Source organism: Gasterosteus aculeatus, chromosome X (genome assembly GCF_964276395.1).
Source record: "Gasterosteus aculeatus chromosome X, fGasAcu3.hap1.1, whole genome shotgun sequence".
Lineage (NCBI taxonomy): Eukaryota > Metazoa > Chordata > Actinopteri > Perciformes > Gasterosteidae > Gasterosteus > Gasterosteus aculeatus.
The window spans coordinates 13,614,124-13,631,761 of record NC_135698.1 but is presented as its reverse complement, the minus strand read 5'-3'; the positions used below and the strand labels follow the sequence as shown (position 1 = coordinate 13,631,761).

Genomic DNA, 17,638 nt, shown 5'->3' with positions numbered 1-17,638 from the left:
ATATTTGCAACAACCAGTACCAGTTCCAACACAACAGATGTAAAATATCATTAAAAAAAAAGCAAAAAAGCAAATTTCAATTTGTTTGCATCTGCACCTGTATTTTAAACTGAAAATGAACTGATCTTTGCAAAAGATGGGATCTTGATAAAGCTCTTTAGGTTTGAAACGTGCTTCATTTTAACAAATCAGGCATCAGAACGGAGTCAACAAAGTGCATCGCGGGTCCACAACTTCTTCCATGAGCAGGAAGATGCGACGGGACGTCTCGTCAATGACGACCAATGGAAAAACGAGAAAGGGAAGGAAAAAAAAGAGAAAGCTTAGGAAACAGGCTGATCTATTGAATCCAATTCTAAAATATTCATTGTTTTTATTTGAACCATCACAGTGCTTCTTCTGCAAAACGGACATTTTTACGTTAAGTGCTTAAATGCAGGACGTTTGTTGTAAACTTGGTTACAGCTTTAAGTGGTATATTAACCAGTCTCAAATCATGCCGTACAGGACAATAAGAGGACCAGTCCACTTTTACGTCATTCGTCTGTTGAGGTTCTGGTGGATCAACACAAACGAGGAACATTCTTGTGGTTCTGAAGGGGGAGAGAGAGGGTGAGCAGTGGATGGGCAATCCCAGCTAAACACATGGCTTCAGTTTCCCCTCTGCACCGCGTGGCCAAAACACTCAAAACAACCAAATATGGTGTTCATTAGGAAATCCTCTAGATCCACGTTACGGACTTTACCATCGTATGCTGCTGACACAAAGTAGGTAATGAGCAGTCGCCAGTAGCAAATCCGCGACCTGTCAACGCGAGGCTGCTCCTGAAGAGCCCTGAGGTTTTAGCCGTGGAACTGGGATCCCCAGAGTGAAAAATGGATGTGAACTCTCACTCATGACCAAAGGATCCAAACGGGAATCGCTGCATACTTCAAGGTCTGGTCCGTGAACCAGGAGAGAAAAAAACCGAAAAGAAGCACATCCACTATGTCCATATTTGGCCTGGCTTACTTTGCCAATCCTTCCACTAGAACGTATTTCTCCAAACACCCACTGATCCTTTCCACTGGCCTCTGAAGGACAGTGCTGACACCTGCTGGAAAGAATGTGGGACGGCATCGCTTCTTTCTTAAACACATACGTTGACATACAATAATCTCAATGGCACTTGGTTGTTTGAAACGCTTTATTTTGGGTGAATACAAAAAATACTTTTGTGACCAGATGAATATCATACATACTGCATCAAATCATAAAACGAATGCAGCCTGTCAAAGAAAGCACAACACCTATTCATAACATAACAGCTAGTACATCTTTCTAATTTCCGTTTATACTCGGACAAATCAGTTAGACAATATATTTCAGGGTAATTCATACATTTAGATTTTAGATTTTAACAGTGGTTAGACAATGAAAAAAGAAAGTCAAACATTTAAAAGAGACTTCACATAATTATTTCAACAATTTCTTGTACTTCAAACACAAATTGCCATATGCTGATGGAATGTAGTCTAGTGTCAGTCTTCTAACATGTGCCCTAAGGAATCCACACATCCGCCCCTTTTTACCAGAATGTTTTAATATTGTAGGTAAGTACGCCACCAGCCAGGGCATTGTGTTGTACAGCAAAGGACTGGGTGACGGTTTAAGGCCCCGATGGGGACTCGACTGGCATAATGTTGTGATCCAGAGAGGACAAGGCTCAGGCTCCCACCCGGCCTGATCTTCAGCTGCTCGCAGGGCACACTCGAGTAAGGCACTAGTACACAATGCAGCCCAGACGCTGGCATGGAAAGACCAAGGAGATGAACGGCTTCAAATTTCTAATTTTCAATGTAATATAAATCAATATACTAAGGGGGAAAAAAAGAGGATTCAATAAATGTCCTCAATCAGTGCTCGCAGCGATTTCCTTCTAGTTTGTAGTTACGTAAGTAATATAATGGAAGCTTTAAATGGCTGTCTTCAGTGCATATGTTTATGAGCAACGTCAGTGCATAATGTGCGCTCGCTTCATTCAAGGGCCCACAGCCAAACATCCTTGCACATAAACAATCTTACAACCAGCGCAGACTCATTATCAGCGCGCCAGGATAGTCAACGTAATGCATTGCTATGGACGGTCGCGCTAAAGTGGAAATGCCTTTACCATGACAGGCCGGTGACTGGTGGGGAATAACTATCGGTGTGTGTACAGTGGGCACCCGAACCACCGCTGGCCAACGTCATTATGAGGGGAATTAAAACATGGAGACAAGAGAGAACAAACATGACAAGTAATGTAAACATGTATTCCTTGAATCGCTCCGTGTATGCAAGGGAAGAACCGGTAGGGTCACATGATAATGATGTAATGTTTAAGCAGCATAACATATTTGGTCAAATATAGTCCAGATTCTCTAAATAACACCTGTCTGCTTTTTAAGAAAAAACCCTGCTGAGAATAACTTTTTATAGCTAGTATAATTCTCTATTTTTATTTATTTATTAAAATCAGAAACCCTCATTGTTCGGCGTCAAGCGGGACAAAATAGTTCAATCGTAATTCTTTTATTTCTAAAGAGTTGCTACTTCAACAGTTAACCCCAAATTCACATTCTTATTAGTAAAATATAAGCATCTCTCCGCGCTGCCCTTCTCTATTTGTTAGTAATTTCATTGAAATCTATAAACGTTGTACGTGCAAGCCAGTGGTGAAATGAGGCGTCCCCCTCCCGCCTGTGTTACGAACCCCTGGATTTATTTTACATTTAGAATACAAGCCATGGAGCTTTAGGTTTGTTCTGCCATAGATATTAACAGTTTCTTTATATGTGCAATAAACCTTCAACAATTATAGGACATTCAGGGATTATAGAGGATTTCAGCATGTGCAACATCTTCGATTGGTGATTTTAACGGTCAACAACGCTCATTATGCAGCGACACTGACAGAGCGATGACACGCTTATCATACAACTTCATCCCACCGTCTCCACTCGCTTGGAGGGACAAACATGTCCATGATGAACTCTGAATGCCAATGCTGATCACTGACAAATACATACACACGTCACACACACACACACACACACATATAAACACATATACAACAGAGCACGGGCACTTGTTCTTCTCACTAAACAGGCCGGTTTTTCAAGTGCTGTATATTCCTCGGAAATATGAGAGCGAAGCAACCAATTGTACATCGGCAACATCTCGCCGGGAACAGAAGGTGTCGTCAGCGCGGCTCACAGCCCGTTTTCCCCGTCAGCCCTCGTCCTCCCTCAGCTCGCTGGGCAAGAACTTGTACTGCTGCTGTCGGATCTGAGCCAGCTTTTTCCGGGCTTCCTCCAGCTCTCGCTCCTTCCTCAGCATCTCTTCCTGAGCCGCAATGATCTGAGGAAAACGGGAACAGCTGACAGGAAAGTGTCCCTTCCACTCATCATGATCCCATTCCTGTGGATCGCTTGGAATGGATTATCAGCTCAGACTTCCTACAGCTTGTGAACTCCAAACACAACCCATTCGCCAATAAAGCATCTTCTAATAATAATAATCATAAAGGTCTCTATAAATTGAAGTGGATATAATTGGATTTATTTTCAGAATAAACATGAATAATAGTACTGGTCAATGATAATGTTAATCATCATTAGCTTATATTATTGTAGGACAGTGTCTCCAATGTCTCCGCCAACCAGTTAAGTCCAAAATGTCACACCTGTATTTTTCATGATTTTATCCTTTAGGTACTGATGTGATTTGAGGTCATTTGGTTATGGCAAAATAATTGTGAGGTCACAGTGACCATCAAATTCTGTTCATGCCAAATTCCCTCCAGGCATTCCTGAGATGTCATGATTACAAGAAAACAATAGCTAACAATAGCTAATAATTATGCTTCTAAAAAAAAACCAAGACAAAAGCTACAATCATCCAAATCAATGAGACAGTGAGCCGTATTGAAGCCCAGCGAGGCTGAAACAGGATCCTAATCCATCAAGATGAAAAATAAAGCTTCCCGAGGCACCTCGGAGTAACTTTCAATTTGTTGCAGAGAACAAGACAGAGATATGTTTGCAGCGGGTGTCTAGTAAACAGCTTTGAAAAGAAGCTGATGGGCTGTTAATCCTGAACAACGCGATACGATCAGCGAGACGCACAGTTAAAAGGGCGAACCACACAACGGAAATGATTTCGCTTCCAGCCGAATCACTTTTATAGATTTTGTCTTATACCTGAGCTATGCCTCCAACGAATTTGGTCTTCACCACCACGCTGTCATCCTCAGTCTTGTCGAACGCTGCTTTCTGAGCCGCCTTCACCAGGTTGTCTGAAGCTCGCTTCACCGCGTTGCCGGCAGCCTTAAAACAGGAAATCTCAACGTTAGCACACGACGGTGCCGCGGACGTGCCGGGGCTGTGTTCCAAGAGTCACCTGTAGCCTCTTCATGGCTTCTGAATCCTGGTCAGCCTTCACCTTGCAGGCCACCAGCAGCTGAGCTGTGGAGGCTGCGACCTGCTTGGCTGAAGAGATGAGCTTCTCCTCGCTGGCGTGGCCTTGCACTGAGGCGTTTGCTGCCTCACACAGGCTGCTGGTGGCCGTGGCCACCCGACGCGCCTACAGCAAGCGACACGCATTTAGCTTCAATCAGGTTAACGTTGAGCACATTCACACGGCGATTTGCAATGTGTCAACTTACGGCTGATATCAGACCCTGTGACCACTGACCATCGTCCGCTGCATTCGCTAGATTGGATCCCACCTGACGTGGACATTGGGTGAGAGACGCATTGTTTGTCGTGTTTTGTGTTATTAGTGTATGTATAGAATGTAAAGTACGCGTTCTGACTGACCTTGCCTTGGGCCACCAGTTCTCTCTGAGCAGCCGATGCCGATTTAACCAGAGCGCTAGTCGCCGCGGCGATGGACTTGGCTGCTTCCAATATCTGCTCCTCAAAATCCAGCGTCTCATCTGCCTGCTGAGGACAAAACCACACAGTCAGCTAGGGCCGTGACCATTTCATAAACAATAAAATGATGAGTCGTGACCACGAAATAAAGACATTAACCATCTGACTGTTGTTTTTACTCCCCGACAAGATGGTTTCATTTCTGTTTCAAAGCCTTTTGTCAACTGCCAAGAATAAGGAAATATTGATTCAATAACAATTGTTGTATTGTCTTAAATGAAGTGGAATTTATTTACTGGGAATATTAAGTAGCTTATAAAATATCCACAGAGTATAACATTTTTAGTGTCAAGAGTCAATAATAACCCGCGTTCTACAGCACAATCAAACATGATATGCTATCTCCCAAACCTGAACTCAACACCATTATGATGATCCCAGTGCATTAGTTCAGAGAGAGCACATCTCTGCCTCAGCAGATGACAGCATGTGTTTGACCACAGAGCTCCACAAACACACAAGGCACATGTGGCTGGAGACAGGGCGGGACACTGTAGGAATATGTTTGATATATAGTTGGACTTATTAACAACCTAATATATCAAACATATCAGACAGAGCCCTGCAGAGAAGGCTTCCAGGTAAACACCAGGGCTCGGAGAGGGATGAGGAGGCGGGACAAGGGGGCATGCTGGAGGTAGAGGAGGCCTCCTTTTCTTAAAGTGTGCATGGGACAAGGGAGCACAGAGGAGAGGGAGGGAAGGGGAGGATGAAGGATAATCCACCCGGTTTCAGAAAAATAACTCGTTTCAATCTAAGGGGCGAGAATAGAGACGTTCAAGTGGGCTCAACACTTCCAAAAATGTGTTAGCTCTGTGTATAGCCGATAGTAAGTGATGGTAATGTAAATACATTTTCTCACACGAAGAAGTAAATGTCGTAGCACTGCTCGTTTCCTGTTAGATCACTAGAGGGAGACACTGACAGCTAAAAAGAGGTAAAGCCTTTAACTCACTAATCCGTTGTCATGAACACAGAGGTCCTCATGAATGCAATCTCTAGCTGTGGAATTACGGTATGAGACACAGCATGATATGCGTTTAATTAAAAGCGGGGTAGCCTGGCTTTACTTGTATATATATTATATGTGCAGAGGGGTGGACTAACAAACACACGGTGTGTAGGAAGAGGTACAGAAAAGGGGGAATGCACTACAGGCAAAGGAGGAAGAGCAAATGGGTTCCAACTATCCGGTCTCCAGAGACAAATAAACAAACACAGCCGTGCAGTACTACACACAAAAAACACAATCCGATATTGCGTACACAATGATATAAAGGTTATGCCACTTTCAGAAGGCACTATCCCCACCGTCTCCCAGGGGGACAAATAATAACAAAATACCCTCACAGTTCAATTCAGCAATAAGGAGCACTAGCGTGAAATAGAGTAAATATCTTCAATAAGATGGAGGCCTTCTCTTTTGGAAGGGTTCACAACAGTTCATCACACAACTGAACTCTGTCCAAAAAAACGCTTGAAAACCCATCACTGTAATTGTGTCTCCTGGCAACAACTCAAAATAATGTCCAGAAGTGCCTTTGAAGAGCGTTTTCCGAGCCTGATACGTGAGCTCACTAAACCCGCCTGTGAGCCAATACGCTGAGTGTAAAGGAAGGAAAGAAACTCTCTCCGGTATCAAGATGCCGACTCAGTCAGTGAAAAACATAACCCACTTCAAAGTCAGTGTCCCTTTCTTTTAACTTCTTCTAACCCCCCCCGCTGATTAATGGCAAAGCGCTGTGCACGGGCTTTGTGTGTGAAACGCGTTGCGAGGGGCACCTCTACCTTGGGCTTGGCTCTGGGTTTGAGCTGCTCCAGTTTCTTGGCTGCAGCTTCAATGGACGCCGCTGCTCCAAGCAGCTCGGTCTCAGCGACGACCGTGGGGTCCTCTGGGTCCACGTACTCGGAGCCTGAAAGGGTCGACACATGCCGGGGCATTGGGTTTTGTATAAACAAGCACAGGTAAAAAGGACCTGATGCAAAATATTTTCATATTCTTGTTTTTCCCGTCACTTCCTGCAACAGGAGGAGATTAAACACGTGTATGACTGTTTTGTTAGGCTACATGAATACATTCAGAACCACATTAGCTTACGAGCTAAGGCACTCAAATCTAAGAATAGAATTTTAAAACAGAAGAGAAATGTTGAATTACTCATACAAACCAATCCACAATAAACCTGTGACCCCGGTGATTATTTGTTATTTCATTTAACAAGAGGTCAAAGTAGTGCTTCAATAATAACATCAGCCGCAGAAAATTTAGTTTGCATTGTGACAGTAATGCCTCAAAGTTAAACAAGATAAACTAAAAGTTAGAAGAAATGCACATTTGATGGATCATTCTCTCTTTTTATTGTTTTTTAAGTGCCGGTAAAACGGAGATGTTTGGGAACAGCTTGGTAAAGCAGATGGAACAATGTTTTCATAGATTATGTTGAGCTCCGGGGAAATCTGTTCCGCACCCCCAACCCCCAAGCCATCTACTCCGCTACACCCTTCTGACTCTGTGAAAGGTGATCTGGAGGAACAAAACACACCACATCCCACTTACCTCCATCTGAGGCAGCAATGGGAGAGAGGGAGAGAGAGAGAGAGCACAGGGGACATTAGAGAGGTGGAGGGGATCGCCCTGCAGGGTCTCAGGCTATACGCTGAAATCAAATTCTCATCCAAACATAATCTATTACTCCTGTCAGAGGCAGCAATAGCAATGCAGCTTCCATGGGAAACACTGTTTCAAGACGAACTGCAGAGCTTCATTTACGCGACAGTCACTCTATCGCGCCAGTTTAAAATTCAGAAATAATTGTCATGATCTTTATTACAGATGCAGACGTGTTTGGTGGCTTGACTCAATAACACCGTCGTACCAATCAAGCACAAGAGGATTAGGACTCCTTTAGCTTCACAATCCTGTCATGTATTTGTTTTACATTTTATGAAATGAACTTGCTTGTCTCATGGAAACCCCTCTGACTTCCAGCTGACTGTTTTACACTGCGGTGGCTACAACGTCTACATTTAAAATCAAAATCAGCCAACCTTTTTTGGACGGCACACAAGCTTCTGTAAAATTCTGTCTCCTTATGAAACACCGTTATTCTGTTTTATTAGGTGGCAGAAACACTTGGAATACTATATCGACATAGATGCCATGTGGCTAATGGGCCATTTGGCCTGTCTGAATGAGGTCATCAGTAACTAAAGGTTGTTAAGCCTGACCTTTGTTTGTGTGCATTGTGTGGCTTCACCTTTCATGGCCTCAGCTGTCTGGACGAGCTCCGTCACACACGCTGCCACATGCTTTGAGTGTAAGGACAGCTGCTGCTTCTGCTCGGGGATGGGCCTGTGCAGCACCTGAGAAGATACAAAAGCCCACCGACTGAGGAACAAGAGGCAAGTGTGAATGTGACGTAAAAGCGAGCCAGAGTGCAAAGCTAAAAAGCTTTTACAGTTTATATGTTCTTTTCAATTTGACAAAATGTATGTAAAGAATATTGTGGCAACACTAATAATTAACTTGAGTATAGAGACATCCAACTATTTTTCAACCACTAACTATAAGCTAAATGACATGTAATAACTTGACTTAATATTTTTTTACATTTCTTTATGCCATTTTACATTTTTTGACTTAATATTTCAGACTTTTTTTTAACACACTTGTCCTTCACATAATGCACGAGTTATTAGGTAAGACGGTTATGCTGATTTCTATGCAGATTTATGCAACATCGTGCTCAGAATTTAAATCAGATCTCTGTAGAGGTATTTCTAAGATGAATGTGGTTATACGTGTATAGTGGGCATAAAGCAAATTTTCAGTTTTGTAACCTATTTATAGAGGTCTGTGGTACAGAATATTACGATCCGGCGGGCTTTGGCTACACAGATCATTTCTCGGTTTGGAAGGTACATTCATTTTTGGTTTGGGCTTTCTTTTTGGATTTGTTGAGAATAACCAAAACATTAGAATATCACCAGCCTTCTTCTTTCAGTTGAAGTGATGCTACATTAAACACAAGCACGAACTGGCAGGAAGCAAGGAATACATTTTCAAATATCAGAGGATTAATCCTGCAGATAAGACCTGTGAAACCTCACTCCGTAAAAGTAAATATCAGAATCCACTCATCCACACTGTTGCTACACACGTACAAACGCAAGTCACTTTCATCCTTTATTCATGAAACACGTGACTGTCTCATTCTAACCTGCAGGACTTGCTCCAGAAGGTTGATATATCCGGCTGTGCACTCAGAGCCGTACTGCAGGGCTTTGCTCCTCAGTTCCTCGCACACTTCTGGGTGGCAGGCTGCTTGCTAGAAGGGTGAGAAAACAATGTTGTGAGCTAAAAAAGGACACAAAAAATGCCCTGAAAAAATTATATACTGTATATATATATATATATATATATATATATATATATAGTCTTATTTGCATTAGTTTGATGTTCAACAGCATAGAATGCTGCATTTGTCTGTGCTTTTGTCTTATAAGTGCAGTCACTGAGGACAACCTAAATGCAGCTGTGATGAATTTGAAAAGTGCGTCACTGCCCGCATGAAGAAGACTGTCCTATCTGCTCTCAGCAGGCCGGGCTCACGTGTTCCCTGGCAGCCCGGTGATGTCTGTGTGAGGCCTGTTCGTTCTGGCATGGGAGTGTGGATTAGCACCTTGCAGGATGTCAGCATATCGTAGATGGCTTTTCGGCTCAGGTTGGCGGTGGCGATCACATCCTCCTGCTGTGCAGAGTTTCCTGCAGCCACTGCCTTGGCCGTTGCTATGGTGATGCCCTTTGTCATGCGGATGAACTCCTCAGGTGTGGTGCACCTGTCTGGGACGTCCTTGGACTGGAACACCTAACACGATGACGATCACAAGACACAAGTAGTTCGATGTGTAGCAGGCATGACAGTTGATCAGATGTGTTAAATTTATTAATTGGGAAGTGTTAACTGGTAATGAAACAGTCATATAGAGGCACAATTACTCAATTTAGGCTATCCACAAGAATATTGGCCAGTTCTACATCTGATAGTCATCAGCAAGTCCGATTTCTTCCAAAAATGTGACATTTTACTGGACATAGGTTTGCAAGAAACTCCGCTCAGACTCCATCACGGCCTGCAGCCAAACTGCAGTTGCACCCTGCTGCTCCGCTTGTCCCCGCTGGGAGCCAACATCAGTAGCATGCTGATGGAGGCCCAGGCTGCATTGGCCTGCTGGACCAAAGTAAAGCACGGGAGAACCACATCCACGATGACTTATTTGGCCCCGCTGCAGTAAATTGAGAGTATTTCTGGAGCAGCCCTGGTGCTTTCAAACACTACTGCTTTAGTCCACAGGGACGGTGAAAATGAGCAAAAAATTCTCTAGTAGTTTTAAAATAGATGTGAATGTCCTGAGAGAAGAAATTGAGAAGTGAACATGCGAAGCAGACAGAACAGTGTTCGCTGTAGAATCACGAGCTGGGTAAATTGTGTTGAAAATGGCTCTTGGCAAAGACTCCTCTCAGACTCGGGGTCCTTTTCGATAAGGATTAGGAAAAAATTACAAAGGAAAACAAGCTCTTAAAATCGTCTTCCTTTCTCACTTTGCCTGCGCCTGCTAGCCAGACCCCGATAAGAGCTGTGAAAAACCTGCAGGAGCTGAGAGGGAAGGAGGAGGAACGGAGCTGCAGAGATAATAAAGGAAAGAGAACAAATAGCTCCTCCGTTTAGAATAATAGACATGGATATCCCTGACCCTCTTTGAGCGCGTTTTTGCAAAGAGGCTGTGTCTCATCCCCAGACTTTCAAAAGATAAGCATGAAGTGCTCCGTCCCGGGTGGAGCTCTTACCGTCAGCTCCTGTTTGATGCACTCAATAGTGGCTTCTAGTGCCCTCGTCCCGCGGGTCGCTTCATCCTCCACGGCCTTCACCGTTTTCAACAGAGACGTCACATTGGTCACCATGACCTGTCAAAGAGAAGGAAGAGAAGGTGATAGTCAGTCAGACCAGGAGAGGGCGCTCTTTCTCCACAGCCAACGCTGCATTAAAAAGGTGGCCTCCCTTACTGACTCCAGTAGTAGAGAGTGAGCATTGGCTACATGTGAAGTCGAAAAGGATGCATTTTAAAATAAGAGTATTTTCCAATTTACTGACACCAAGGATGAAAAAAATGCAAGTTCAATAATAGTAATAATAATAACAACAATAAATAAATACTATGAGGACGTTTTCAGAAGATTTTTTGAGAAGCAAATTTCTGGTTCCGACGTAAAATAAATCTCTCCATTCCTTTACCTTGGCAGCGCTCTTCAACTGGTACATAGACGGGTCATCAGCTGGCTTGCCAGCGGCACATTTGGTGGCGCTTATGAGTTCAGCCAGAGCCTTCGCCACATCCCGCACCGCGTTTATTAGAACCACCTGAGGACACAGCGAGAGCTGGAATGAATACAGCACAATGGCGAGAGTATAGGTTTATCAGCAGCACCCTGGGGAGAGGATTTAACATCGCAGCTCTTATCAATCCTTCCTACTGTAGTCATGATGCTTCAGACTTAAAGGGCAGACACACAGAGGACATAGGAGGCCCAGTGTGTCAGATGAATCTGCAATAACACAGAGAATCTAAAAGGTGGGTGTACAGACGGATAGGAGACATTCATTGAAGAGGACTGATATTACAGAATAGTAAAATGTTAATGGCTTATAATAGAGTGGTAAAGGTTTGTGCATTAAATTAAAAAGCAATAACCAAGCTCTGTTATTCTGAAATTAAAAGGCGTGCGACTGTGACTGCATATGGCTGAAACATCTGTGGTTGTATTATATATTCTTCAGTGAAAAGATGTTTCATCACCTGTGTCTCGGGGTTCTCAGAGCCCATGCTGGTTGCTCCCAGTTTAACCACCTCAGTGAGCTGGGTGATGGTCTTGGCTGAGGACTGGGCAGCCTGGGCCAGTTTCTCCTGGCTGGACGCAGCTCCAGCAACCAGCAGCTTGGTATCCTCCACCAGTGCCTTGGCTGTCTTCAAGATGCTCTCCCTGAGGGACGGCACACATTGTGTCACAATCTGCTCCAGAGTCACACAATCAAGAACCAGCAATATGAAAGGATGCTGTTGCTTCTCTAACAGAAAGGCAATTTTCCATTTGCATTTATTATGTGAAAAGCATCTGAAAATTGAGTATTTTTGGCAAACTGCACCAAATTGAAAAATTGAGCTGTGGTGTAAAAATAACTGAAATATTAAGATAGATTTCCTCTGAGCTCAAACTGAATCATATAGTCCTTTCTCAACATCCTCAATCGTTATCCTTTTGATGATTAGAAGTTTTCATTTAAACACATGTCTTGGTCAAAGTCATTGCACCTGTGGTCTGCAAAAGACTCTTCATTTTCAGGGCTGAGAGTTCCAGCTGAGGCGAACATGATGGTGGTGTCCAGGTCAGCGATGATACCAGAAACAGCGCTGGCTGCTGTGATACAGGCCTGCGTGCCTTTGTTCCCCGCCTGCAGTGCTGACAGAACCAAGGACACCTGGAACAAGTCAAAGGTAGCATTAGTTATGCAGAGAGGTCATTCAAACAAGCTGTTTTCAGAGATGCACAGAATTCTTTCTGTATGCCATGCACATTTTCAATAATTAACTAGCAGCTTTTCCTCTTTGATGGGTGTTAACAGAACATTTCAATCCCGCGAGGAAAGTTTTTAGAGTAAGACAAATACAAGTGTTAAACACGTATCAAATCAGTCACTGTCAAAATCACATTTAAGTTGATGTGCCTGAAGTCACGCATCTCCGTTGTAAAATGCTCCCTATCCTTGTATCCTAAATACTAAATAAAAAGGAAAGCCCAAAGAGGTACATTTAAATGAGGAACAAACAGATTGTATGTGAAAGCAAACACAAGACCACAAAGTGTTCAACTTTGGTATGAACCCTGAATCAATCACAGACTCAAAGTGGAAAGGACTTTGAATGTGTGAGCGGCGTGCTTATTTTCTCCCAGGGTCGCAGCAGGAAGATATGAGTAATGTCATTAGCTGCACAGCGCGAGGGTAATCAGGAGGCTGTGCTCTCATGACCCGCGTGACTGCTACCATATAATAACGCACCAGTTACTGCCTAAAATAACATACATTAAACCTATATTCTTCCAACTCTATACGCCTTACTGCTACAGCATTATGGCTAAAGCTAAAACTAACAACAAATAATGAATACAAATTAGAATAAAAAGCTTACCTCTCATCTACAGTATAGTAATCAGTTATTCAGCGCTAAACAGCTTATTCTTAAATCTTACAGTGAACACAGGCCTCTATGTTTACTATTACAAAAAATATATGTAAAATATATTATATATATATATATATATAATATATTTTAATGTAGATATTTTTAATATATATATTTGTTTATATATATATATATATATATATAGCTTCCTTATGATCAGTTGCAGATACAGTATCAGTTTCAGTCCACACAGCTCACCTTCTCCGTGACTGCACGGGCACACTCGATGAGCTCCCTCTTGGAGAAGCTGTCGGTGGGGCTGAGCTGCAGAGCTCCAGCTTTCTGGACAATGTAGATACAGCCGTGGCCCAGTTCCTGCACCCGTGTCTTGATCTGGTAGCCGACCTAAAAAGAATACCCGGGTATCAACTTACACCGCATCCGTCTTTTTATTCGCGTCAGTGTACGCAATGTCCTAAACTAGCGTGTCTCGTATCAAGGGGGTAGATGAAAATGATTTTGAGCCCTTTCAGAGAGGGAATTCTATCACTGAACCTTTCATTTACAGACTGAGATTCACGGTCGGGTGGTGCTTCATTATGAGCGTCACTACAGTATAGGCTTTTAGACTTGTGGAGCCATAATGTTGCTATGGTAACCAGCAGGGTTTCTAGCAGCCTGTTTTGCACAATGTATTGGTAAGCGCTGCGTGCGTATTAGTAAAATGCTTCCACACATTTTTTAATCCCGGAATACACAGAAAATACTACATGGATGATTAGAGCAATGCATGCAAGAAGGGTACATTTTTGTTTTATCTCACACAGAGATGTCGGAGAGCAGCCTTGAGGAAGGAGCGTGATTTCTCAGCACCCATCTGCTCTGATCAATGTGTGAGTGAATACATATGAAAAACAGTTTTTGTTTAAAAATGAAGATTTGCAGTAAACTGATATTTCAGGTGCTGAATTTCAAAAAAATGAACGGCTTTTGTTAGATCTTAAGTATTTTTTTTCCCTCATGTACTCCATAGGACAGAGAGCATGTCTTCTCACCTCCTCTGACTCTGCAGTGGCTGCAGCAAGGCGTCCTTGGTGTGCTAGCTGACCATAATCTACTGTGACCTGTGAGGCAAGGCCGCCAAGCTCTTCAGGACAGGTTACTGACTTAGTCATCTGGCAACAGAGAAAATACATCATCAGCAGGGGCAGATTGATGTTTATGTGGCCCTGCTGACAACTATTGCCACTCTAAAAATCAGAAAGTCAGGTCTGAATATCTTACCATCTCTTGCGCAGTGATAGCAATGGCTTTGGAGAACTTCACCATGGTGGTTTGGTAGTCCACGAAGGTGCCCTCAGGTTCAGGTGGTGTTCCTTCCTCCAGCTGTGAAGAGCAGCCTTTCAGTACTTAACCAACTATTGCACATAGATAACATAAAGGGGCCAGTATATACTCCAATATTAGCTATTGTAAAGTTTATATTTATTGTATTTGCTAGCTTATATGCAAGGCATTGCAGTATAGAAATGGCCAAGATATGATTTATTGACAGTGTCTCCGTTATAAATCTTTTCAGCCGGAGAGCCCTTGTATTTAAGAAAAATGACTCCGATCAACATATGAATAAATTGACCCGGACACCATATAGCCATCATCTCAAAAAGGTACATTATTGTTTATTCCAAATGTAGGTGATGCATTTAGAGGCAGCTAAAAGTTAAATGAAGGTATGCCAGCAATACCAGTATTGGATGTGCAACATTTTGCAATCCACGTTGTTTTTTATAGGTCAACATGTTAACTAATATAATTTCTTACAATTAAAAACACATTTGTGAGAACATGTAAATCCTTTTAATGTTGGCATTCTTTTAAAATGCTTCCATATTTATATATGCTAATGGGGTTTTAATGATGGTTCCTCTGTTATGTTTAAGCTGAGGGTAAAATAAATGGAGAAGAAAAATGAAGCATAAGATTTGAGCCAAGTGCGAGTGTGAGCTGTTCATCATCAATTATTAACATTACTGTCAACACGGTGACATGTCCCCCGGCAGGGTGGACGACAGATAACCTCACCAGTGCGCTGCGGATTTGTAACTTCGTCATCTCCTGGACGAGAGCCACTGACACACTCTCAACACACTCACTATGGTTTTACTCTTTCACCGAAGGCTCATTTTGCCTTCAAACAAATAAGATGGGGAACAAGTGTGAACCTGCAATCCATTTAAAACCACCTGAGCGGACTTCTCATGAGATATTATGACACAAACATGAGACCAACACAACCTTACTCACCCTGCCCATGGCCTCAGCAATGGACTCCACCATACCGCCGACCATGCCCCCTTCGCTGGCTGCTTCGTTCATCGTCACCATGATGTCGTCCACGGCCTCCTTCATCAGCTGGGCCGCTTCGGAGATGGCATCGTGGGTATGGGACGCCTGGGGACACAGTCAGCTAATTGACGTTTCTGTGACACTTTCTCAGCTACAGATTGTCCCTACAGCTGGTAAGTAGGCAGTGTTTCACTAGAGGACACTTGGCAAGTGGCTGGACTACTGTGGCTATAAAGACTTGTACTACTCAAAGTCCAAAATGTAATAAAGTTATCCCGCTATACCCTGGTAATACTCGAGGAAGGCATTTTTCATGATCCTCTTAAAAAAAGATAAACTCTGGAAAACATTTACATTTAGCTGACGGATTTTTTTCAAAGCGACGTGCAATAAGTGCATTCAGACCCGGAACAACAGAACGGCATCACTGTCTTGACCTGCTGAAATGTAGCTTAGTATCCCCTTGAAATAGTAGTCATGGTAGATTAAACGACGTGCAGCTTTAAGAACTGCTCAGTACCTTTGGGTTCCCCCCGCCTTCCTTGGCAGCATAGAGCATCTGCAGGGCAGACTCAGACAGGGTCTTGCTCTGGTCTAAGATGGTCATCTGCTGCTGGTGGTCGTGCAGCTTAGAGGCCAGGCCCACCGATGCCACGATGAGTGGATCAAAGTACCTTGCCAGCTGGCTCACCTGCCAGAACGAGTGAGGTAGAGCGATGAAGAGAGATTGTTTAATGAATTACAAGTTAATGAAGGTATATGCGGTCACACCAGCACCTTGTGTCCGAGTTGGGCAGCTTCGCCTCTGGCGGCTGTGGAGACGGGATCAATCAGATGCCCAATCTCCTGCACAGAAGATGTTAGCTGCTCCTGGAGTGCCTGATGAGTTACGGCGGCAGAGAATTACGGTATGAGTCACAAACAGAGAGACGAGCAATCCCATTATGTTCTTTCTCTCGGACAAGATAGAGCTGATGGGGTACTTGAACTCACTTCCATAGAGATATCATCTCTGCAGGGCAATGTCTGCCCAACTGCAGCTAGGGAAGCTTGCTCAATGTCCCGGATGCACTTATTGATGTTATCAATGGAGTAGTCACACTCCCTCTGTCCGGGTGCCTTGTCCCTATAAACAGAAATGTTAAAAAATACATTATTGTACTATAAATATACATTGGACAGTATTAATAACAAAAAGCCACATTTATTTAAGACAAATTTGAAGAATTACTTCTTTCCCACTTTTGACTCAAAAGTTGAAAACCACCATCATATCTGCAGCAGGCAATTAGCTTAGCTCAGTATACAGGCTGAAAGCAGACGGACCGCACACTGCGTAACCTGGTTTAACTTGTTTGTTTACTTAGATGTAAATTGTGGTTATGCAGGGATTATCATCATGAGGTCACTAGGCAGCTACGTATGTATCTGATCTGGAGGATGATGATAATGAAGATAGAAGTGGTTCAGGAACTACTTTTGCTAAAATGTGTTGCAGATCCACTGTGGCTCATCATCTCACCACTGCTATTCTCTTATCTATTACAGCAGGGAATCTCAAATATTAACAACTGGCAATTTATTGCTCAGCTGAGCTGAGAATTAGCTCTCTGTCTTCAGAAAAAAAAAAATGTTCTCCTGTAATTGTGAGCGAACCATTATGGACACTGAGTCGGGATAATCCTGCAGGAACCGATGTGGGAGTCGGTGGAATTAATACCAACCTGATGGAGGTGATGAGACTCTTGATGGAGTCAGAGACGGTTCTGGAGTGTCCGGCCAGGATGGACCATGTGGGAGGATCTTTTGGGTTTAGGACGAGCGAGCGGGCTGTTTCTAAAAGGTAAGTGGAGCTGTCGAGCATCGAGCGAGCTGAACGCACAATCGGCTCCTGAGCAGCTGAGCCCTGTGGAAATGAAAAGATTAGGGCAAGTGAAACAACATCCCAGGTAGCAGCTCATTAGCAAATAGCCAGACACATTCAGTGTGAGTTGTTAAAATGCCTTGACTACCTTGAAGAGATCAGAGGTGCAATCAAAGAGAGGGATGTGATTAGAAAGACAGTTTCACACAGATGCAGGGAGAAACACCTTCC

At 43.3% G+C, this 17,638-nt stretch overlaps 1 protein-coding gene across 4 annotated transcripts in view; it reads right to left on the bottom strand.

Moving 5' to 3' along the window:
• Positions 1 to 1,172: 1,172 nt before the first annotated feature.
• LOC120809149 (talin-2-like) overlaps positions 1,173 to 17,638 on the bottom strand; it is a 62,181-nt gene continuing 45,715 nt past the window's right edge. For 3 of the 4 annotated variants that reach the window (XM_078082819.1, XM_078082820.1, XM_078082818.1), the window contains exons 37-57: positions 17,268 to 17,449; positions 16,537 to 16,669; positions 16,321 to 16,422; positions 16,064 to 16,234; positions 15,502 to 15,648; positions 14,482 to 14,583; positions 14,253 to 14,372; positions 13,456 to 13,602; positions 12,328 to 12,494; positions 11,815 to 11,998; positions 11,253 to 11,378; positions 10,808 to 10,924; positions 9,642 to 9,827; positions 9,180 to 9,287; positions 8,217 to 8,322; positions 6,748 to 6,872; positions 4,843 to 4,968; positions 4,689 to 4,751; positions 4,424 to 4,606; positions 4,225 to 4,350; positions 1,173 to 3,382 (exon numbers count right to left, since the gene is read on the bottom strand). In XM_078082819.1, coding sequence (XP_077938945.1) covers positions 3,254 to 3,382; positions 4,225 to 4,350; positions 4,424 to 4,606; positions 4,689 to 4,751; positions 4,843 to 4,968; positions 6,748 to 6,872; positions 8,217 to 8,322; positions 9,180 to 9,287; positions 9,642 to 9,827; positions 10,808 to 10,924; positions 11,253 to 11,378; positions 11,815 to 11,998; positions 12,328 to 12,494; positions 13,456 to 13,602; positions 14,253 to 14,372; positions 14,482 to 14,583; positions 15,502 to 15,648; positions 16,064 to 16,234; positions 16,321 to 16,422; positions 16,537 to 16,669; positions 17,268 to 17,449 — 2,850 coding nt within the window. In that variant the 3' untranslated portion in view covers positions 1,173 to 3,253. The remainder of the gene's footprint in view (positions 3,383 to 4,224; positions 4,351 to 4,423; positions 4,607 to 4,688; positions 4,752 to 4,842; positions 4,969 to 6,747; positions 6,873 to 8,216; positions 8,323 to 9,179; positions 9,288 to 9,641; positions 9,828 to 10,807; positions 10,925 to 11,252; positions 11,379 to 11,814; positions 11,999 to 12,327; positions 12,495 to 13,455; positions 13,603 to 14,252; positions 14,373 to 14,481; positions 14,584 to 15,501; positions 15,649 to 16,063; positions 16,235 to 16,320; positions 16,423 to 16,536; positions 16,670 to 17,267; positions 17,450 to 17,638) is intronic. The other variant, XM_078082817.1, reaches the window with a different exon arrangement.